The following is a 21,670-nucleotide window of genomic DNA, read 5'->3' as shown; positions in this document are numbered from 1 at the left end:
TTCAGAATCTTGTGCCCCACAGCCAGTTTTCACGAGTACCTGAATAGTCTTTCTAGCATCTCCTAGCAATATATGTTATTTTGTGACACTTTGACCCCCACCGGTGTACTTCTGATATAAACCTTATTTATGATCGCCAAGCCTTATTTATGTCTCTTTCCTGCTTTACATCCTACCTCTTAACTACAATATTAATGTTTTCTGCCCCATCTAGTTCCTTCCCTCACCTCCATTTCTTTGATTTTCTAAGCATATATCAAATGATCTATTTTCTGTGACAAACCCACTAATACACCTCTTCAAATGCTCAGTCTTCAACATCTGCTAATTTATAACTATCTTTTATACTATAATTCTTTTTTTTTTTTTTTTTGTATGAATGTAATACAGTTAGCAAATGTATGTGTAATTGTTACTGTTGTTGTCTTTTGGCTTTTCCCGGTTAGGGGTCGCCACAGCAGAACTCTGGTCCACTAATGATTGGCAGTAGATTTTCACGAACGCAGAGGTGCCAGCTCGACGTTCAACCTCCAACGAAAGCATGCCCATTTACACATGTCTTTCGAACGCCCACCCAACTGTGGGGAGGACATGCCGACTCCACACAGAAGGCACTCCCCGCATTCCAGCCGAGAATCGAATGGGAGAACCTCTTGCTGTGAGGCAACAACACTACCGCGGAAGTCATGTGTGATTGTTACTGTATATTTTTCAGTGTCTGTTCATGTATATTACTGAATGTCTGTTAAAATGTTTGTAATATGGTTGAACTTTTTCCCCCAGGCCTCGGCTGAAAAGGGGTTTTTGATTAAACCCAGGTAGGCACACATTGTAAACAAAAGCAAAATAAAAACATATATATAATAACTAAGGTAACTGGATGTTGATAATTTTATGCTTGATAAGTATTCATCTGGAATTAATGGGAAGGATAGAAGCAGCTGATAGGAAGAAGGAAGCAAAGAGTAAACATTTTCTTGTAACTTGAGCAAAAGTGAAAACTACTTGCCTTCAGTTAGTCACTGAGGGTGAGGCACACTAGGACTTTGAAAGTTTGCACTTGAGTCAAATGTTTTAATCCAGCACTACTGATTTACTAAATGTGACCGCTTTCAGTTCATTGAGAGTCAGTAGTTAAGATTCACTTGCAAGGAGGGGTAGATTATTGATGTTATAGCTAGTCTCTTTCATTGTGGGGTGTACTTTAAATGTCAGACATTCAATTATTATGTTAATAAAGAATGCCAAAGTAGTTGATATGCCTTCATAAACACACTAAAAGTTTACATGAAAAAATAAATTTGTAGAACTTTCCATTAGGTAAAAGGAGAAAACTTTAAGAACACAAGTTTCTGTACCCATGTAGTCTTCCTTAGAAGATGAGGGGAACTTGGTAAACACTTCCCAAATGTCCTTTTCCCCAAAGTATGACATGGATGATCAGAAAAAGATTTAGTCAGGTTCCCCTACCAAGAATTACTCATTTGAGGAGACCTCAGTCTTATAAGTGAACACATCAGATGGAAGTCCAAGGAGATGTTGGTGACAAAAAAGAGGTGCCTTGACCTGCTAGATCTGAATAAGCCTAAACACTTTGCCGTATCCCAGGTATTTGATATCTTTGAAGTGGCATTCTTACAGCTAGATTTTCAAAGTATTTAGAGTCCACTGGACTGTCCAGTACAGTTTTAGACAGTACTTTCCTAACAGTAGGAAAGATGACTTTCCTAGGTGACTGTTTCCTGCTTCTGCCTCTGAGAACAATCATAACTGCTTGGGACGTTCTTAGATCCTGTGCAGTTTGTGACAACCGTCATTATTGTGTCCCTCACAAGAATCCACTTGTGAAAAATCAGTGTTATAAAAAGAAAAAGATTGGAAAAACATTCACGGTTCTTGGAAAAGGAGATTGCCACATCTGCCGCGGATTCAGAAGGAATTTGTCTGGTGGGCGATTCAGATCTGGGCAAATGTGGTGGATACACTTTCAGACCCTCTACTCGCAGTGAGAATGTCAGCATTTTATTCCAGCAAGGGGCAGTAGTGCTCATATTATGTCTACCATCTTTAGTGACCAATTGTTTTGTCAGTCCTTGCTCCATGTACACTCCGTTGTGGTGATGCTTAGCTGCTGCCCCATACTAAACATCTTTGTCAGCCATACTTGGGTGACCAACAGAATGGATTGGGATGTTTTGCTTTATTAGTTATTTACAAACTTATCTCTTGCTTTTCTTTGCATTTTTGCATGTGCATTTGTCACAAATGTTTGCAATTGTTTTTTTCTCCATTTGTTGGGATACCTACTTGCTGTATAAGTGGAAATGCCCTTTGCTTCCTTAGGGCAGTAGTAGTAAGCCACAGTGTAGACTTTGCATCATATTTTTGTACCTTTTCAGGTAAGGATGCAAAGTGCTAAGTTACAGTGATGAAATAATGCTCGTACACCTCTAAGTTTCAGAAAAAACAGAAAGTGACTTCAAGACATCATTCCCAGTGAATTTTAGAGAGGATGAATGTTTATAAAAAACATAGTTTTGCCTTAGGTGATGCAGAAATTGAAAGCTGCCGTTTTAAAACCCACATTACTGCTGATCTGATTTCTCCTTTTTGTCTCCTAAGGTATGACAAAAGTCAAGGTTAGTAAAGAAGACCCATCTTCTGCAGAATTTGTAGAAAAAAGAAGAGCTGCTCTAGAGAGGTACTGAATTTTAGTTTCTAGTCTACACCTGTTTGTTGTAATGTGCTGCAACTTATTAAAGCATCTGAATGTGGAAATGTTCTAGTACTTGTTAAATGAAAGTGCTAAACATCTTTTTTCAGAGAAAATGTTCAGTGTGTAATATTCATGGCCTTCTGTTTATTGATTTGTACACTATGGTCATTGATGCTTTTAAGTATTAAATTTGCAATTCAGATCAAATGGAAATATTTTCATTGTATCGCCATTTGTTTAGTTGTATTAGGCATTTATTTTATTGTATTTTATTTTATTTTCACTTGTTGACTGGGGAGGTACGGCTGGATGTAGAATCCATTGTCAGTGGAGACCCTTAGAGAAAATCTCCGTTGGTACAATATAATACAAGATATAATGCAAATTAACACAGGTAAATTAAAATGTTTGTGTCTTTGCTAGTGCAATGTGGCTGAGTCACTAGTTCTGCTGGCTCAGATCCTACAAGCAGCCCAAAGACCCATCAGCCATATCGGATGAGTGAGAATGAAATGATCTAGTGTTATGGTAAATACATAGCTAGCATTTGCATCTTAAAGGCAGTGAGTTCCATAGTTTGAAGACGTGACTGAAATAAAGGCTTTTCCTGTTGAGTTATTGGCTTTTTGTTTGTTGAGCATTTTTTAGGAAATAGAAGTTCTAAGCTGTGTAGCCAAGTTCCAGTAGAAGAGAAGGGCGGTTGAGTAACTATTGAGAGTTTAGGCAGATTGTCTGCTACACAGATGAGAGCTGAATCATCTGCATACTGAACAAGGGATACATGTATAGTGGTTTTGTGGAGGTTATTTATGAAGGTAATAAACAGTAAGGGTCCTGTGATAGATCCAATAGGTACCTCAACAGTGACTGGAAGAAAGGAAGATAGAGCTGATGGCCACTTTACATCTTGGTATCTGTTGGTTAAATAGCAGTTGAACCATTGGAGGCTGGCGTTCTGGAGACCTGTATACTGCAATTTTTGGAGCCGTGCCATGCTGTACTAGACGGTGTAGATGTCTTTAACAGATCCAAGAATAGTGAGGAAACCATTTTGCTGCCGTTCCTGGTATGGTTGATGGTGTTGATAAAGTCCAAGAGAACAGTTATGCTCTGATTTAGCCTACATCTATGTTGGTTAGGAGAAGAGGACACTGTTATCCTTGAGGTGTTGGAGAAGGTGAGTATGCATATATTTTTCTAAGATATTTCATAGGGGAAGAAGGATAGCAGCTGGCCTGTAACTCTGTACTGTGGCCTCCTTTATATACGGGCAGGATGTAAGATTTTTTCCACATAGCTGGAACATAGTTTTTTTGAAATGATCTGTTGATTAACATAGATTGATTAATATGAATACATTTATTCATGCTTACATCTGATGAACCAATAATGGCTACTGGCAGCTAAAATGACGCTTCAGATATGCTCATTAAGCATTTGGATAGATCAGTGAATCACATATAAAACTGGCAGTACACCGATGCTTGCTGTTTTAAAAAAAGATTCAGATGGATTATATATTAGTGTTGTCACACTTTCCCTGTTTTTTTTTCTGCCCACTACTGTAAGGGTTTTGTTTCAAGCTATGCTGATGACATTTGGGGCTTGGTTAGTGTCTGTAGCGATGAACTGCTAGCAGGGAGGGAATGGCTAAAATTAACTGGTAATGGAATATTCTGCACTTTGAGAGAGAGGTGAGTTGTGACTCTTCCGTGGTGGGAGCTGGGTTTCTGTGGTTGTGCTCCTGTCTAACCTCTTGTGGCTCGATACCTGTCCCATCCTTCCTGACCTCTGTCTGTAGGAGTGTGTGATTATCAGCCTTTTTATGTGCATTGCTCACAAGGACCTAGTCAGAAACTACCCCTATTTTCCTAGATCTGTCATGATCCATGTGTCCGACCACACCTCAGTAGCAGGGGCGTCGGTCCTGCTTTTGCAGTGACTGGAATAAAATATAAGTCTGTGACAGCAAAAGAGGAGGATGATATGGTAGGTGTCTGGTAAAACACCCCCACCTGAAGTGAAAAATATTTTTAACCACTTTTATTATGATCACTTAACATGTAGCACACACATTAATATTCAGTATTTCAATTACATTTGATTTAGAGTTTAATTTCCATTTTGTTGCAATTCAATTTTTGGCATCCAGTAGCATTGAACTGTGTAGTTCCTTAGTAGAGCTAGGCAGTTCCGATCCTGTGTCCCAGCTCAAAAGAATAATTTTCTTGGTTACAGTGAATCACGCACACACACACACACACACACACACACACACACACACACACACACACACACACACACACACCCATACATTTCTCTGTAGGGAATTTTTTTTTTAATATACCGACTTATTGCACTCCTAAAAACATGTTCCCATTCCCATTTGCTTTTGTCTTTCCCAATGCACCTGCAGCATTTGCGGTCTGTCTTAAAAAAAAAATTCTTTGAAGTATTTTTGGGCTGTAAAAAGACCTATGCAAACACTTCCAAGCAAAAATCTTAAACCTTCTGGACTTTGTTGTTGTAAACTGCCTTTCCGGTCTCTCTTCCCAGTCTTTTCTAACCTCGTCTGATTCATTGTTATAGTTGTCATGCAGTATGTTATATGCTGTATTAATTGTTACTTAACAACAGCTTCTCTTGTAGACTCTAGTAAAAGCACTACCAGTGCTAGTCTTTCACTTAGCATTCTCTTATCCGTTTAATCTGTATAGTTGTTGCTCTCCTTAAGGATCCAAACCCAAAATCCTACTATCTCCTTATTTCTTGAACTCCCTCACTGTTTCATTATCATCTCTTTCCACTTTAATTTATGACCACCTGCTTGTGTTATATTTATGAGCCTTGAAAGCATAATACTATAGTATCACTTCCAATCGTATTATCCTAATCCACTTTTTTGTATGGGGAGGATCAACTTATCCCACATAACTCATGGCCTCTTCCCTCCCAAATAAATTCCTCCAAATCTTTATTTATTATTGTCCAAGCCTTTCCTCTGGTTGATTAAAAAAAAAAAAAGTATATATAGATATATATGAACCAGTTTGTGAGTGGGGTACATAGTTTACTGCAGTAGCCTTTGTTTTATCTTCAATAATTTTATAGCCCAAAAGGACTTGCAGTTCTCTCAAAAATGTTCCTCAACATCAAAATGTGCTTCTTTTGGATTTATCAAGTATAAAATAATATCATCTGCAAATAAGGCTAACTTTTCTTGATTACCGTACAAGTTATACCCTCACATGTTTGAGCCCCTTATTTTCATTGCCAAATTTATTGCTAAATATAAAGCAAATAACAAAAGGAAAAGACCATGTCTGGTTCCTCTCTTCAAACACATCTTGTTGGAGAGGAAACCTCCCACTTTAATTCTTGCCCCCAACCATTCATAGATCATCCTTATTTTGACCCTATTATTCTATCAGGAAGTGCAATTGCTTTGATTGGTTTACTCATAAAATCTCAGCTGACTGTATTGAGTACTTTTTCTGCATCAAGACCCACCAACAATGAGGGTATTTTCTTGCATTCTGCTTTCTCAGGCTCATCATCATTTTGTTAAAGTTTTCAGATGTTTACCTGTCCTTCACAATACCACACTGATCCATATTTATCGGTTTTGACAACACTTTTGCCATTTTCTTAGCTGTTATAGGCATAAACACTTTTCAATGGTTTAACATTAAAACTGGTCTAGAAGAAGCTGGTTTTAAGGAGTCCTTTACCCTCTTTGGGTAATACAGGCACCACAGTTTTCTAAAAAGATGCTCATGCTTCCCCTCTTAAAATATTATTAAACAAAACCTTCCAGATTTTTACCGTTATAATGTTCTTTGTGTTTCACTGTTGCAGTCATCACTTTTGAGTTATCTGCTTGCAGTAGCCCTCAGTCAGCCTGATTAACAAAGTGTTGGGTCCTGCATCGGTTGCTGTCCCTTCTTCCATGACGTCAGGTCGTCAGGGGTATAAAACATGCAGCCGATGCCATTAACAGTCTTTCTTGCCGTGTGGTGCCCGAAACAGAAGCAGTTCGCAAGTGCCGGTCGGCCGACTCCTGAAATTTTCATTTTAGAGTTTCAGAACCAAAGTCTTCAACTAAAGCTAAGTACCCCGTGGGGAAACTTTTTCTTGCTCCTTAACAAAGTCAGTAAAAGTTAATCATTGCATTACTTGTGGAAAGCAAATGCCTCATAAAGATTTTCATTCGTACTGTATTCCTTGCCTAGGCCCTAACCACAGCGTAACGGGCTGTCGGTTTTGTGCTTTATTTAATCAGCGCACTATCTGTCGTCGGTATATTTTCACCTCAAAATATTTCGGTTCTCAGTTTAATTATCCAGAAATATAGTCGGTTAGCCATCCAACTACCAGGATTCCAAAAAAACTCAAGGATAAAGACAGGCCCGCCGAGGTCCAAAACTGCCGACGACGTTTCTCCTAAGCCAGTCTCCAGTTCTCCGGTACTCAGTGAGTTGTTTATGAATCTTCTGACCGGGATTCTGATATTTCTGCTCCTGATTACCAGGATTTGCCCTTATCTACCTGTGAGGATTCTGATGCAGAGGATTCCATTCCCTCTGCTTCCCCTCCAGAAGATTTTTCTTTTGGTGAAACCTTGCACACTCTTAGGGAGCATTTCCGCTGGGAAAGCCAGGATTACTCTGACTCCAAAAGAGACTTAGGGAATTCTTACTCCTTCCTCAACACAGGCCTTTAGCTATCCCTCCTTTTCTAGCTATCCCTCCTGTTCTGGACATTGTAGATGGTGCTTTCTTGGAATCTAGCCTTTCCCCAGACACATTACCTCCATCTCCCAGAAAACCTGACAGGTATTACAGCGTACCTGACTCTCACAATTTCCTCTTCAAGAATCTTACTGCGGATCCAGAAACCATTTCCCAAGGACCAAAAGGCATTAAGGCTACTGCTGCCAAAAATCCTACCCCTTCTGATAGAGATTCTAGAGCCTTAGACAGATGGGGTAAGAAGGTATACACTTCTGCTACTTTGGCCATTAGGGCTTTAAATTGCCAGTTTCATTTGTTAAAGTATCAGCAGCATATTATGGGACTACTTAAACAGAAAATGATGTTGATTCCTGACTGCTGAACACAAAGAATTACAGGATTTAATGCATTCTGCAGAACAAGTTGGTAAACATACTTTGCATTGTGGTTTTGACACTTTAGAAGCATCTTGCAGGGCTGCTGTCACTTGGACTGTAATTAGAAGGCATGCTTGGCTTAAGGAGCAAAGCTTGCCAGATCATGGTAAAGCTAAATTACTGGATGCTCCCTTAAATCAAGACCGCCTTTTTGGCAACAAAGCAGAAGTCCTCAAAAGGATGGCGGAAAAAGCTAAATCTATGCAAACTGTTAAAGATTTCCTACAAGTATAGCCTCTCAGATTTAGTAGGCATTGGCCTTCAAAGAATTGGTCCTTTACTGTCAATTTGAGGCCTTCTCAGTCCAAACCCAGGAACAGCAGACCACCTAGGTTACAGTCTTAGGCTGCGCACAGACGTAAGCAGTGGGGGGCTCCCACTTCCAAAGCAGGGAGTAGTAAGCCACCCCCCTATGGAAAAATGGCACAGTGACTTAACCTTAACCCTTCCAAGCCCTGCTCAACTGCCTGCTCCCTTAGGAGGAAAGCTCGCTCTGCATGCAAAAAACTGGGAACGCATTATCCAGTACAAATGAGTTTTGAACATAGTTTTCCAAGGATACAGATTCCACTTCCACACACTACCAACCCCAAATGGTTGGCCAGACCTACCCCCAAATCAGTGGGCAGTGGCCCAACAGCAGGTTCTCTCTCTTCTAAGTATCAGGCTATTCAGCCTGTCCCAGCAGAACAAAGGGGACAAGGTTTTTATTCAAGACTTTTCCTGGTACCCAGAAAAGACAGCTCCTGGCGTTCTATCCTGGACCTCTCTATTCTAAACACCTTTCTGGTAATTCCAAAATTCAAAATGCTAACACTTCAACAGCTTCTTCCTATGCTAGGCAAAGATGCCTGGCTGGCAACCTTAAACTTAAAGGAAGCTTACCAGCACATTCCAATAAGGGAATTTTGCAGGAAATACCTACGCTTCAGGGCAAGCTCCATGCATCAGTTCTCTGCATTTCCCTTTGGCTTATCTGCTGCGCCCAGGGTATTCACAAAGTGTCTAGCTCCAGCCATTGCATTTTACAGGCTGAGAAATATTCAAATATACCCATACTTGGACGATTGTCTGATTCAGGCAGAAAGCCAGGATTTGCTATTACATCTGGCATTCATAAAGAAACTTCTAACCTCACTGGGGTACACCATAAACAAAAAGAAATCTCACCTAGTACCCTGCCAGTAGATTGTATTCCTGGGAGCAAACTTGAACACAACTTCCCAGATGGCTTTCCTCACTCCGGAGAAACAAGTTTATTTGACAACCTACTTCAAACTATTGGCCACAAAACCCCAGCTGTCTGCAAGGAAAATTTTGCAAGCCCTGGGGTTCATGGCCTCTTGCATTCTACTAATTCCATATGCAAGACTGCATATGAGGAAACTACAATGATATCTAAAAAGCCTATGGTGTCAACATTCTCAGGACCTGGAGTCAATGATTCCTATCATTCCTTGTATAAAGACAGAGTTGCTTTGGTGGGCAGAGGCCTGCTACCACGACAAGGGGCTCCCTTTCACTCTACCCCCTGCCTTCCAAACCCTAACAACAGACGCATCAGACTATGCCTGGGGGGCTCACTTTGCAGGCCAGTGCATTTAGGGAAAATGGAACCTGAGACAGATGCACCTGCCTATCAATCAAAAATAAATGTTAGATGTACAGAATTCCCTGACAGCCTTCAAAGACCGCATTCTTCCAGGACAACTACTGGTAAAGACAGACAACACCGCAGTTATGTGGTACATAAACAAGCAGGGGGGAACCCACTTGTACCCTCTCTGCAAACTAGCCATGGCTCTGTGAAACACAGCCTTGAGCTACCAAGTGCACCTATAAGCTCAATTCCTGCCAGGCAAGCTAAATTCACTGGCAGACAACTTAAGCAGAAATCTCATGGACCCAAACGAATGGAAACTAGAACCAAAAATATTCAACCTCTTGAGGAACAATTGGGGGACTCCAGAGGTAGACCTGTTTTCCTCCTCAGAACTACCAGTTGGACAAATTCTGCACAAGGACTCCCCACAGTCAAGCTTGGAAAGTGGATGCCCTGTCCTTTACCTGGGAAAGCCTCTCAGTTTATGCCTTTCCCCTCGAAGGTTCTGCTAAAGATCAAACAGGACAAGCCAAGGACAATACTGATTGCACCAGACTGGCCACGCCAGCACTGGTACTCCCTCTTGTGCAGTATGACACTGCTGGAACCATGGCACCTGCCTCAGACCCATTCCCTGCTGTCCCAGCAGGTGGGCCAGATTCTGCACCCTCAGCTTCAAACCCTGAACCTTGCAGCCTGGCTAATTCCTTGAGCTCTCCAATAGCATCCCTCAGTAAGCAGGTGCTAGATGTCAGTCTGGAGGCAAGGAGGGCCTAGTACTAGAAAACCCAATGCTGAAAAGTGGAAAAGATACTGTTCCTGGAATCAGACGCAGGAGATGGACACAACGGTGCCCAGCTTACCTCATATTCTTCAGTACTTAACAGAAATGCTCCACAGGGGCCTATCCTTCTCATCAATTAAAATTCATGCCTCTGTCATTTCAGTATGTTGTAATACTGAGCCACCCCTCTTCTCTCACCCCCTGCTAAAACAATTCCTTAGAGGGGCCAAAGATTTAAGACCCCCCCCCAGGAGAGCCCCCACTCCAGCCTTGGACCTTAACTTTGTATTGGAATAGCTCACCTCCCCCCCCCCCCCCTTTGAGCCAACTGCAACAGCAGTGTTGAAATTCCTTTCTTGGAAAACAGACTTCCTTCTAGCCATCACTTCAGCAAGAAGAGTGTCTGAATTACAGGCCCTCATGTCAGTGGAACCCTTCATTATCTTCCATGCAGACAGGGTTCCCCTCAGGACCAGTCCTTCCTTTATGCCCAAGGTGGTGTCTAGTGTGGCCCTAAATCAGTCCATTCATTTGCCTACTTTTTTCCCCAATCCACAAAACAAAGGGGAATGAATACTGCACCCTCTGGACGCGCACAGACAACTTAGATTTTATTTGGACAGGACTAAGCCTCTCAAAATTTGAACAGCTGCTAGTTGGCTTTGCTGCAGGGGCAGAGGGGAAGGCCATTTCAAAGCAAACCATTTCCAAATGGATAGCCCATTACATTCATTTCTGCTACAAGCACCATGGAAAACCTACCCTACAGGGGATAAGATCACATTCCACCAGGGCTGCATCTACCTCTGCAGCCTTTCTCGGAGAAGTCCCTACCAGGGACATCCTAGAAGCTGCTACCTGGAGTTCTGTACATACTTTCACCAAGCATTACCACATGCCTATTTTTTTCTAAATCCAGAGCTGGTTTTGCCACTGCAGTCTTGCAGGGCTTAATAGCTGGTCCTAATGCTCTTTAACTTCCTCCTCCCTTCCTTAGGTTTAGGAATCAGCCCAAATGTGATGACGGCAACAGTGAAACATGAAGAACATATTACAGTTGTGTACACTTACCATAAATGTAGATGTCCGCGTGTATTCACTGTTGCAGTCCTGATTACCCTTCCTCTAGCCCCCTGACTTCTCTTGGCTCTACCTTTCCTTCTTGTTTGGTATATTTAAGTTTTTCTGGTGTATTTGCTTTTTGATGGAGGTGTACCATAATATATAAGTGCTTCCCATTGTGGGGGCAACTGACATCTGGGGCAAGAAAAACTGATGTAATGGCGTCGGCTCCATGTATTATACCCCCTGACAACCTGACGTCATGGAAGAAGATAAAGCATCCGACACAGGAATCTGAAGACTCTGATATTCAGGCCAGCTGAGGGCTAACCTACCTACAGGCAGATAACCCAAATGTGATGACTGCAATTGTGAATACACTTGAACATCTACATTTATGGTAAGTGTACACAACTGTACTTTCTTCCTGCCTAACTTCCAAAGTTCCATAGCTTTACTGTCTGCTCCTGGAGACTTCCCTACACCTTGATCATTTTTGTGTCATCTCTTTCTATCTTAACTATTAATTGTTGAGCCTCATTTCCTCTAATTTTAGCATAATTAAGTCTTCCATAAATATTCACATATGTATCTTTTCTTGGTTTCCACATTCTTCTGATTTTTACAAATTTTCTTAATGTTTTCAAAATTTCTCAGTACTTGTATAGGATCCGGATGGTGTTTTTCTGTTATAAGCTGCTTATGTTTGGCAACAACCCATTCAACTTTCTGTTGCCTAAGTCATCCTAAAAGTTTTTGTTTTCCAGAGTTATCAGAAGTAGTTGCTGAACAGCAAACTTTCTTAACTCATGCATATTATCCAAATACTCATTTAAGTCTGCAGTTGCTCTTTATCTTCTGTGAGGTTCCCCTTATTCAGCAGTACTTTAAGCTTAATCAACTCCTGTAGATATTTCCAATTCCTCCTTTCCCATATCTCTTTATCTTTTATTTCAACTATATTTTAAGTCCGCTTTCATTTTATCGCACTCACTAGCCATCCCTTCTAAAGGAATGTTTATATTACCTAGTAATTCTCAAATAATTTCCATTACTCATTCCTTAAATTTCTCTCTTTTTAACAGGTTAAGTAGGAAAACACCAATGTCTCATTTTGCTTCATTACCCTGCATCTTTAGCTTTGCTTTTATTGGTGCGTGCTTGGAAATATTTATTGGATATATGTCTGAACTTTCAATTAAGTGCACGTACTCCAATGAAATATAATTTCTATCCGGTCTGTCCAAGTTATTGTACCTTGGGGAGTAATATGTAAGTTCTGTCTGATTTCTTACTGCTGAATTCACATCTTTCATACCAAATATTCTCATTTTATTTATGTATTTATTTATTTTTTTATTGTATTTTACATTTGTTGGCCGGGAGAATCTGACTGGATGCATGTCCATTTTCAGCAGAGGCCCGGGGAGAAATGCTCCACTTTGTTAATATACAAAGCCATGTAACACATAATAGTTATTTCACAGTTACAGAGAACAAGTGCAAAACATAACATTTGAACATTACAGAGAGAAAAAAAAATATTAGCTTGTAAAATGTAGTAGCAGGACACATTGGTTGTATACTCAGTCATTTCTACTTGACTAAATGGGAGTATGCATACTTTACCCAGAAATATGCATGAATTCTCAATATTGTGTTTGAGTGTGGTGGTGGTAGAAAGAAATGGGGAGTACAAAGAGTACTAGCGAGTTATTTAGAGTATAGTAGGACTGCTAGTAGATGAGGTTAGCACAGTAAGATTACTAGTACAATGAAGTAAGTTACTATGTTAATAGAGAATGTCCTGAAGAAGGAAGCAGGGGTAGAGGAACAACCTGGGGGAAGGTATGGGCATTGTCTTTTGATAAATAGGTGTTCTTGTAGTAATAGAGTTTGCTGAGGTAATAGAGGGGGCAGTGAGTTCCAGATTTTACCTTTGTAGTTAGGAAGTAGGGAATCGCCTGCTAAGTTGTTGGATCTGGTTATCTTGGTTAAGGTTTTGTGACTAGTGAGTAGTTGTCTGGGGTTTTCATGTATTTTAAGCAAATTAGATAGTGCTGATATTTTTTCAGGATATAGTAGGAGTTTTTGAGCGAAGACTAGTTGATGGAAGGTAATGAGATTTGGAAGTTCAAGTCAATTTAGTTGATATAGTGAGTGGCAATGATGGGAACGGTAGGAAGCATTTGTGGCAAATCTGGCAATTTGATTGTAACGTGTCTAGTTTTGTAATTTCTGTTTTGGATAGGTTGGTGAAGGTGGGAGCAGCATATAGAAGTGTGAATAGGAGCAGAGTTTGAGCCATGGTAATTTTAGTCTGTTGATTTAGGTATGTTTTATTTTTGTACAAACTGCCTAGTTTTCTGTGTATATTTTTGATAGTTTAATTTATGTGAAGGTCAAACTTCAGTTTTTTGTCAATTATGACGCCTAGTAGTTTTGTGTGGGAGTCTGAGGAGATAATGGTACCATCACTAGACAAAATACTGAAAGTATCCGTGTCTAAGTTGGATTTTTCTGGTTTGAAAATTAATAATTTGGTCTTTTTGGGGTTCAGTAACAGGTTTTTACTGAGAAACCAAGCTTCAGTGGTTTTGAAGACTTGGGTAATGGAAAGGAGTGTGAAAGGGTTGCTGAGTGAGCAGACTAGTGTTGAGTCGTCAGCATATTGTATGACAGCTGCATCTTGGGTGATCCTGTTGAGATCATTAATGAATATGGAAAATAATAGAGGGCCTAAAACTGACCCTTGTGGGACTCCATTTGTAATAGGGAGCAGTGTGGATAGCTTGTTATCCCACTTCACTCCTTGCTGCCTACCTATTAGGTAATTCTGAAACCAGGCTAGTGAGTGAGTGGATAGTCCAAGGTCTGAGAGGGATGGTTTACCATGTCAAATGCTTTTGATAGGTCTAAAAATATGGCTGATGTTAGTTCGCCTAAATTCCGGTTCTGGTTGATTTAAGTTAGTGAATGAGAGGATGGAAGTTGTACTATGGGCTGGTCTAAATCCATGTTGTTTAGGAGTGAGAAGTTGTTTTTTTGCATAAGTTGCTGGTGAATACATTTTTCCAATATTTTAGCAAGTGGGGATAATATGGCAATTAGCCTAGTATGAACCTATGAACCTATCTGCCCTGGGGCATTTATAAGCCTAGCCTGATTGTGTTTGGCTTACGCCACCCCTTGATTTGAGTATTACTGTGCCCTTTTTAAAGTTTAGTTTACTGTACCTCTGTCTAATAGTGACACGGAAGTAATCCCCGGGACAAACCTACGATCCCCCATCCACTCATCAAGATTCTTCTTGAAGAGAGTCAGTGAGGTGCTCTGCCTAACATGAATTGGAATTCTATTCCAGAGCGAAGGGAGCCTCTGGGTTATGAATCTGTCCCTCCAGCATGTTCTATTTATTTCTGTGCTGAGGTTCAAGTCCCTCGAGCGCATGGCTCTAAGGGATTTAGATTTACTGAGGTGGAGCAAGTCCATTAATTCTGGGTTGGACATAGCTTTATATATCAGGTATAGATCGCCTCGAAGTAGGCGGTATGCAACTGAGTAGAGCTGGAGTTTTTTTAACCGAGCAGCATATGGCATCTGTTTGAGTCCCTTGATCTTCCTGGTGAGGTACTTTTGGGGTCTTTCTAATTGCTGCAGGTGTCGGGTAAGGTACATCCCAAAGGGGGCATTGTATTCTATGATGGGCCTGAAGAGGGATGAATAAAGGGGCACGATTACCTCTCTTGATCTAGATGTGAATCCTTTCATGATGAGGTGGGCTATGTAGAAGGTCTTTCTAACCACTTTGGCAATGTGGTTGCCAAAGGAGAGATTGCTATCAACTTGGGTCCCCAGATCCCTAATTACTTTCTCTGTACTTAATGGGTTACCACCTATGGGGTAATTTGTGGGCACATTGTTTTTCCAAAGGGTATGACTAAACACTTTTTGGCATTTAGCTTTAGACCATGGCTCTGGCACCAGTTATCCATCTCTGTGAGACCTTTTTGAAGGATGTTTGTGTCAGCTGGAGAGTCGATTGTGGCGCCCAGTTTGCAGTCATCTGCGAACTTGGTGAGCCATAGTCCTCCCACGTTGGCCTGTACCTCAGAAAAGTAAATACCTAAGAAGGGAGGTCCCAGGACAGAACATTGTGGGATGCCACTTGTGACCGGTTTCGAGTCTGACATGGCTCCAGCAACTCTGACTCTGTGGGTTCAGTCTTTGAGCCAGTTTGCGACCCATCGTGTGACATAGGGGTTTATATTTAGGCTGGATAGCTTATCTATGATGCCCGAGTGGGGTATTGTGTCATATGCCTTTGCGAGGTCCAGATAGGCTGTGTGGACTACCTTCCCTTCATCTATGACCTTGATGACTGTTTCGAAGAAGTCGACCAGGTTCAAAAGGCAGGATCTGCCCTTGACGAAGCCAAATTGGGTAGGATCTAGTGCCTGTAGGTCCCCAATGTCTTTGTTTGAGTTCCATGATGATCCTCTCCATAGCCTTGCATACTAGGCTAGTCAGGCTTATGGGGTGATAGTTTCCAGGGTCCGCAGAGGTGCCACCTTTGTGGAGTGGGACCACTGTTGCTGTACGCCATTCTTTGGGCACATATCCTGTAGTGAGGCTGAGATTATGCAGCAGTTTTACTTGAGGGATTAGTTCTTCTTGGAGTTCATGTAGGACGCAACCCGGGATGCCATCTGGTCCCATGGAAGCAGTGTTTTTTTGCTTTGGAGAGGGCGGCCTTCACCTGAGCATCATAGATGTTTGGGAGGCTGCACTCTGCTGGGATAGATACTTGCTCTTTTGGGGGGGGGGGGTTACACTGAACCTATCTGCCAGGATATTGGTGATGTCTGTGGGTTCAGTGTATTTTTTGTCTTTTAGAATCAACTCAGAATAAGTCTGGGAGTTGCATCTTAGGTTCCTAACATAACTGAAAAAAGCCTTACGGTTGTCTTTAGTGTCCTGTGCAATTTTTCTCTCGAAGCTGGCCTTGGAGGATTTTATGAGGGGTCGTAATTTTTTGCTAGTACTGATCAGAGATGCCTTCCCTTTTAGGGATTTTGCTCTATCATGTAGTAGCTTCCTCCTTCTGTTGTACAGTTTATTTATGGCTGGGGTCCACCAGACTGGACGCCTGCCTTTGGATGATTGGGTCTTGATTTTGTTTGGGATAGCATGATCCATGCATTCCTGGAGATGTCCGTAGAATGCGTTTATGTAGGATTCTGCAGTTTGGGCCGTAGTTTCCACTGGCCCTGGGGCCTTGAAGGATTCCACTTCAGTTTTGAGAAGTGTGAAGTTCGCTTTTGAGAAGTTTTTCACTGTGGTTTTCTGGGCTGGGGGTGGGGTTGGGATGTGGATATCCAGTGAAATTAATTTATGATCTGATCTTACCAATGAGGGATATACTTCTGGTATGGAGCATAGAGTCCCCATGTTGGTAATGATCAGGTCTAGTATGTTTTCCCCTCTTGTGGGAGTGGTGACTAGTTGTTCCATAGCATTTGAGTTTATAAATTCCAGGAACCTTTGGGCTAAGGTGCTGGGGCTTGAGTAATGCTCCCAGTCTATGTTTGGGTAGTTGAAGTCGCCCAATATAATGGTGTTCGGAGAGATCTTAGTGTTCTCCAATGTTTTCAGGAAAGCCAAGTGGAATTCCTGACTTTGAGAGGGTGGTCTGTAGGATGCTATAAACTGAAAAGCAGTCTTGCCCACTGTCAGTTGCACATGGATGGTCTCCGATACTTTGTGCACTGCCACTAACCTGGAGGTGTGGATATCCTTGATAAATATGGAAACTCCCTCTTCCTTTTGTGGTTCGGTCCGGGTTTTGGGGCCGAAAAGCATGATATGACGTATAACCTGGTAGTGCTGGGGTGATCTCTGGAGCCTTGATCCAGGTTTCTGTCACTGCACAGATATCAATGTTCTCCATACTGAGGAGAGCTTCGAGTACATGCATCTTGAGGTTAAGACTTCTGGCGTTTAGCAGCATTACCCTTAGTTTCTTGTTCCTTGTGCTGTCTATGGAGGTGGGTTTGACTTTTGAGCCTTGCCTAAAAAAGGCACTATGGGGGTGGCAAGAGCCTTTGCCAATATCCGAAAGCCCTGGGGTGACAGGTGCAAGCCATCCCTAGCGAAGCTACGTGGCTTATCGAGCATGTCATCCCAGGCTGACAGACACTGGATCCCCTTTGAGTGACACCAAAATTTTAGCCAGTTGTTAAAATCGATCATTTTGTCTTTATACTGTTGCATCATTCTAAGTGAAGGTTAGATGCTGCTCAAGGTCAGGGTCATACCGGCCTGGGCCACATGATCAGAGAGCTCCTCTATGTCTCTTTTCATGTAGTCGAGGGTGGTACGTCTCAGGTCATTCATGCCAGCATGTACAATGACTGAGTCATATTTCTATTTGCTTTGGAGTGACCTGAGTGCTTGCGTTATGTGGCAGATCCTAGCGCCCGACAGGCAGCTCACTGTGACCTTCTCTTTATTCAGCCTGGTGAGCGGGACATCAGTGTGTCTGACAATAGAGTCGCCTATTACAAGGGTATCAGGTGTGTTATTCAGCCTTAAGGGCTGTGACTGCTTGGCACACTGACTTTGTGTGCTATGTGTTGTACGTGTTTTGTTTTGGGGTAGCGTTTGCTTGGATGTCTGCTTTGGAGGTCTCTGTTGCTTAGGTAGATTTTTATTTAGAGCCTCCGAGTATGTTTTTGTGTTTTATGTGTTTGGTTCGCTGTTGTGGTGGGACTATGTGATACTGGAATTGTGTTGTGTGAGGTTACCTTCTCCTCCTGACTGGTTATACCAGTTTTGAGATGAGAGAGCTCAGCCTCCAGTTTGGCTATATGGTTGCATCTCTCACATATATTTGAACCTGTTTGGATGAGGAGAGGGTTGTCCCTGTACATAAGACAGTTGTAACATTGCCTCAAAATTCCCAGATTCACCAGCTGGACTGGAGAGGAAACCATTGACTGACCTTTGGACATGCTAGAGTAATATAGGGAACTGAATTAAAATGGACCAGTAGGGGACAAGGTAATCGTAGAGAGTATAAGAGTAAGTAGTGCTTATGGTTTATTAGTGCTAACTTGTAAGATTACTTATTTGGACCAGTGAGGGGCCTTAGAATGAGAATGTGGTGTTTAATTTGAGAGATAGAGCAGTTCTAAGGGAAAAAGTGAAGAGCAGACTTTGTGGAGCCAGGAATAGTTTAAACCCAATTTGGTGGCGCTGCCCGATGTTGCGCTATGCGCAAAACCGCGCAAAAGAGGGTTTTAGGATAGGGAGATCAAGGAGTTTGGAAATGACCCAAAATGGCCAATAAAACTACAGTTTCAAGGCAGTAACCACTCCCACATGGGCAGGCAGGCTGCTCAATGTTTATCACTGCCACTGATGGACACAGAGACTTCCCTTTAGCCCAAGCAAACAATGGCCTCCAAGAAACTTACAAACAGTTCAGAACAGCAAATCTGTAACTGAACGTTTTTAAATCTCAGAAAAGTGGGAAAAAAGCAAGATTTTTTTGTTTTTTTGTTTTAAGGAAAGCAGAGGTTCACAAGTATCAACAAGTTAGAACAGTGCAGTAAATGACCCCACACTTGAGTGCTAGGCCAGAGACAAATAAAATGCAAGTTTTAAGAAAAAAAACGATTTTAAAAATAAGTGCAGGCAGGAAATTCAGTAATCACCTCTAGGTTGTGTTCTAAATACAGTTACCAACACAGAAATCAGCGATAGTTGGTAAGGTCTGTGCAGGCACTACCTTTATGTAGTGGCGTGACATATGCTGTCTTCCAGATTGTTGGAATTTTGCTGTGTTATTGATCTGTTGAGGAGAATTGATATTGGATAGGCTATCTCATTAGCCATTTGAAGGTATTCAGCAGGAATGCTGTCGGCAACTAGGGTAGTGGGCTTGAGTTTACCTAATAGTTTTTTTAAATAGTCTGTGGGAATACGTTAAATTGGTAGGTGGTGTTGATACTGCTAGCAAGCTTGGAATTGCTAGTAGTAGATGTTGTGGGTTGTTGATCTAGTTTTGAAATGGTTTCTATAAAAAAATCTATTAAAGGCTTCTGGAATGTCAGTGCTGTCATTTACAGTGGTTGGTGTTGGGGTAATGGTTTTGCCAGGGTGGAGTAATTTATTTAGTCCTGCCCAGAGTTTTTGGGGGTTGTTTTGCTGTCTATTTTGCAAATTGAGAAAATAATTCCTTTTGTCTAGTAGAATTTGTTTTTTTGCTTCGTTTCTGAGTTTTTGGAATTGTTTGGTTGCTATGGTTTTAGTGGCTCTCCAGAGATGCCAGGTTCTATTTCTTTGAGTTGTCATGGTCCTGGTGGTACTGGTGATCCAGGGGGCTATTTTAATTTTTAGTTTACTTGTGCGAGGAGGGGCATGGGTGTTTAAAATATTTAGGAAGGTAATGTTAAATAGATCAACAGCTTTGTCTAGTCGGAGTGTTTTAGTAGGTTCCACCTTTGGTGTTGTTAAAGTTTGAATTTAGTTATGTCGAAGTTTTGTTTGTTTCTAATGGTGCGAAGTGGTGGCTCAGAGTTGTTGTGGGATTTGAGTTTTAGTAGGAAGGTGGGTTGGTGGTCAATGAGGTCATCTGGTAGGACGTATTGGCATTGTTTATTAGTGTCCAGTCTAGGAGGCTTTCTTTGCTTTTATTATTACCTAGCCTTGTACTAGACTTAATAATTTGAGAGAAGTTATAAAGCTTTATAAAGTTGGTGGGGTTGGTACTGGAGCATGTATGCCAGTCTATATTAAAGTCACCAAGGATGATTGTTTCTTGGGGTAGGCTTTGATTGGTCCAGTGTAAAAGGGCTACTAAGGTGGGGATGTTATTACCTGGTGGTATATACCCTGTAATAATAATCATAGATTTTGTGTCAGTAAGTTCAAGTTTTGCTAGTAGTAGTTCAAAGGACAATAAGGGGGAGTATAGGAGGGTTAATAATGGTAACCTTTAGGTTCTTTTTGTAAAGTAATGCTACATCACCCCCTTTTTTGAATAGTCTATCATTACGTATTACATTATAGCCTGGGAGAAGGAATTCGCTGTCGGGAGTATTAGGTTTTAACCAAGTTTCAGTTAGGGATAGTAGATCTGGGGAATAGGTGTCTATTAGAGTATGTTTAAGTTTAGGAAAAGTAGGCTATTCTTTGTCCTGGAGAGTAAAGGTGAGTTGTTAGATAGGGGTGGGGATGAAGGGGAGTGTATGTCAGGGTTTGGGCTTGGATTAATGTGTATGTCACCTGCTAATATTAGTTGTTGCCTGATATGGTGCAGGAGTTTTGATAGCTTAGTAAGAATGCGTATTTACTTATGTGTGGTAAGTGACTTAGCAGTGGTTTTAATAAGTGTTGTGAGAGATGAAGGGATTGTGCTCTGGTGGTAACTACTTGAGGGTATGTGTAGGCTATAGTGTTTGGTGTGAGTAGAGTAGGTGGATGTATGTTGTCAAGGGATAGTAACGATAGTAGGAAGAGTGATGTGAAAGTAGGTGAGGTGATAGGTTATAGCTAATAGTGCAAGAGTGATGATGTTGATTGTACACATGTTCAGTGGCTGTAATGGTATGTGTGTTTTAATTGGTGGGAGGAGTGTGGTAATTAGTGGGAGGAGTGAGTAGGTTCCAGTAAAAGAGGACTGGTAGTTGGAGTTGTTTGGGCTGTTATGTGATTGGGTTGGGGTTAGTGGGAGGAGTGTATAGGTATAAGTTTAGAGGTAGTGGCGAGAGGTGAGAATTGGGGGCAGGGTAGGGGAGCGGAGAGAGCCCGAGCATAGCGAGGGCGAACGGAGCGGGGCTGACCCACAAGGCAGAAGACATCGCTACCAAAACCAATCTATTGGGTCAGCGAAAGCTATTATCCAGGTCAGTTATCCACACAACCCTTAATTTGAAACCACAACTCTTTCCATTCTGCACAAAATGCTATTTCTTTTATGTTATGTTTTCCCTTCTAGGTCTCCCTGATACATCCTCACCCATAAATAATAATCTGTGCTGAAAGTTGATATTTTTATCCAAAATGTTCTTAAGCTCCATTATAGAATTTTTTTGGTGTAATATAAATACATACTGGCATAATCCTCTTCCATTGCCAATGGCACCTCACTGTGACAACTCTAGTATTGTCTTTTTTTCCCTTCTTCTATCACTACTGAAGTTCCTCTAGCAAATTCAATCATGAAAGCCTTTCTTTGTCCTCAGTCACATGCTCATTTCTATCCAAATGTGCCTTGTGCAACTTTGCTATTTGCAACATGCATTTCTTAATATAATTCAGTACTCTCTG

The 21,670-nt window shown here is 41.5% G+C and overlaps 1 protein-coding gene across 2 annotated transcripts in view; it reads left to right on the top strand.

Annotated features, from left to right (window-relative positions):
* Positions 1 to 21,670, top strand: part of SNX2 (sorting nexin 2) — a 1,338,063-nt gene that overhangs the window by 961,797 nt on the left and 354,596 nt on the right. For both annotated transcript variants that reach the window (XM_044060758.1, XM_044060759.1), the window contains exon 7: positions 2,623 to 2,701. In XM_044060758.1, the coding sequence (XP_043916693.1) occupies positions 2,623 to 2,701 (79 nt within the window). The remainder of the gene's footprint in view (positions 1 to 2,622; positions 2,702 to 21,670) is intronic.

The sequence above is a fragment of the Protopterus annectens genome, chromosome 2.part0 (genome assembly GCF_019279795.1).
Source record: "Protopterus annectens isolate FY-2018-M chromosome 2.part0, PAN1.0, whole genome shotgun sequence".
In the NCBI taxonomy this organism is placed as follows: domain Eukaryota; kingdom Metazoa; phylum Chordata; order Ceratodontiformes; family Protopteridae; genus Protopterus; species Protopterus annectens.
The sequence above is the reverse complement of the archived record's forward strand: the minus strand, read 5'-3'. Positions and strand labels throughout refer to the sequence as shown.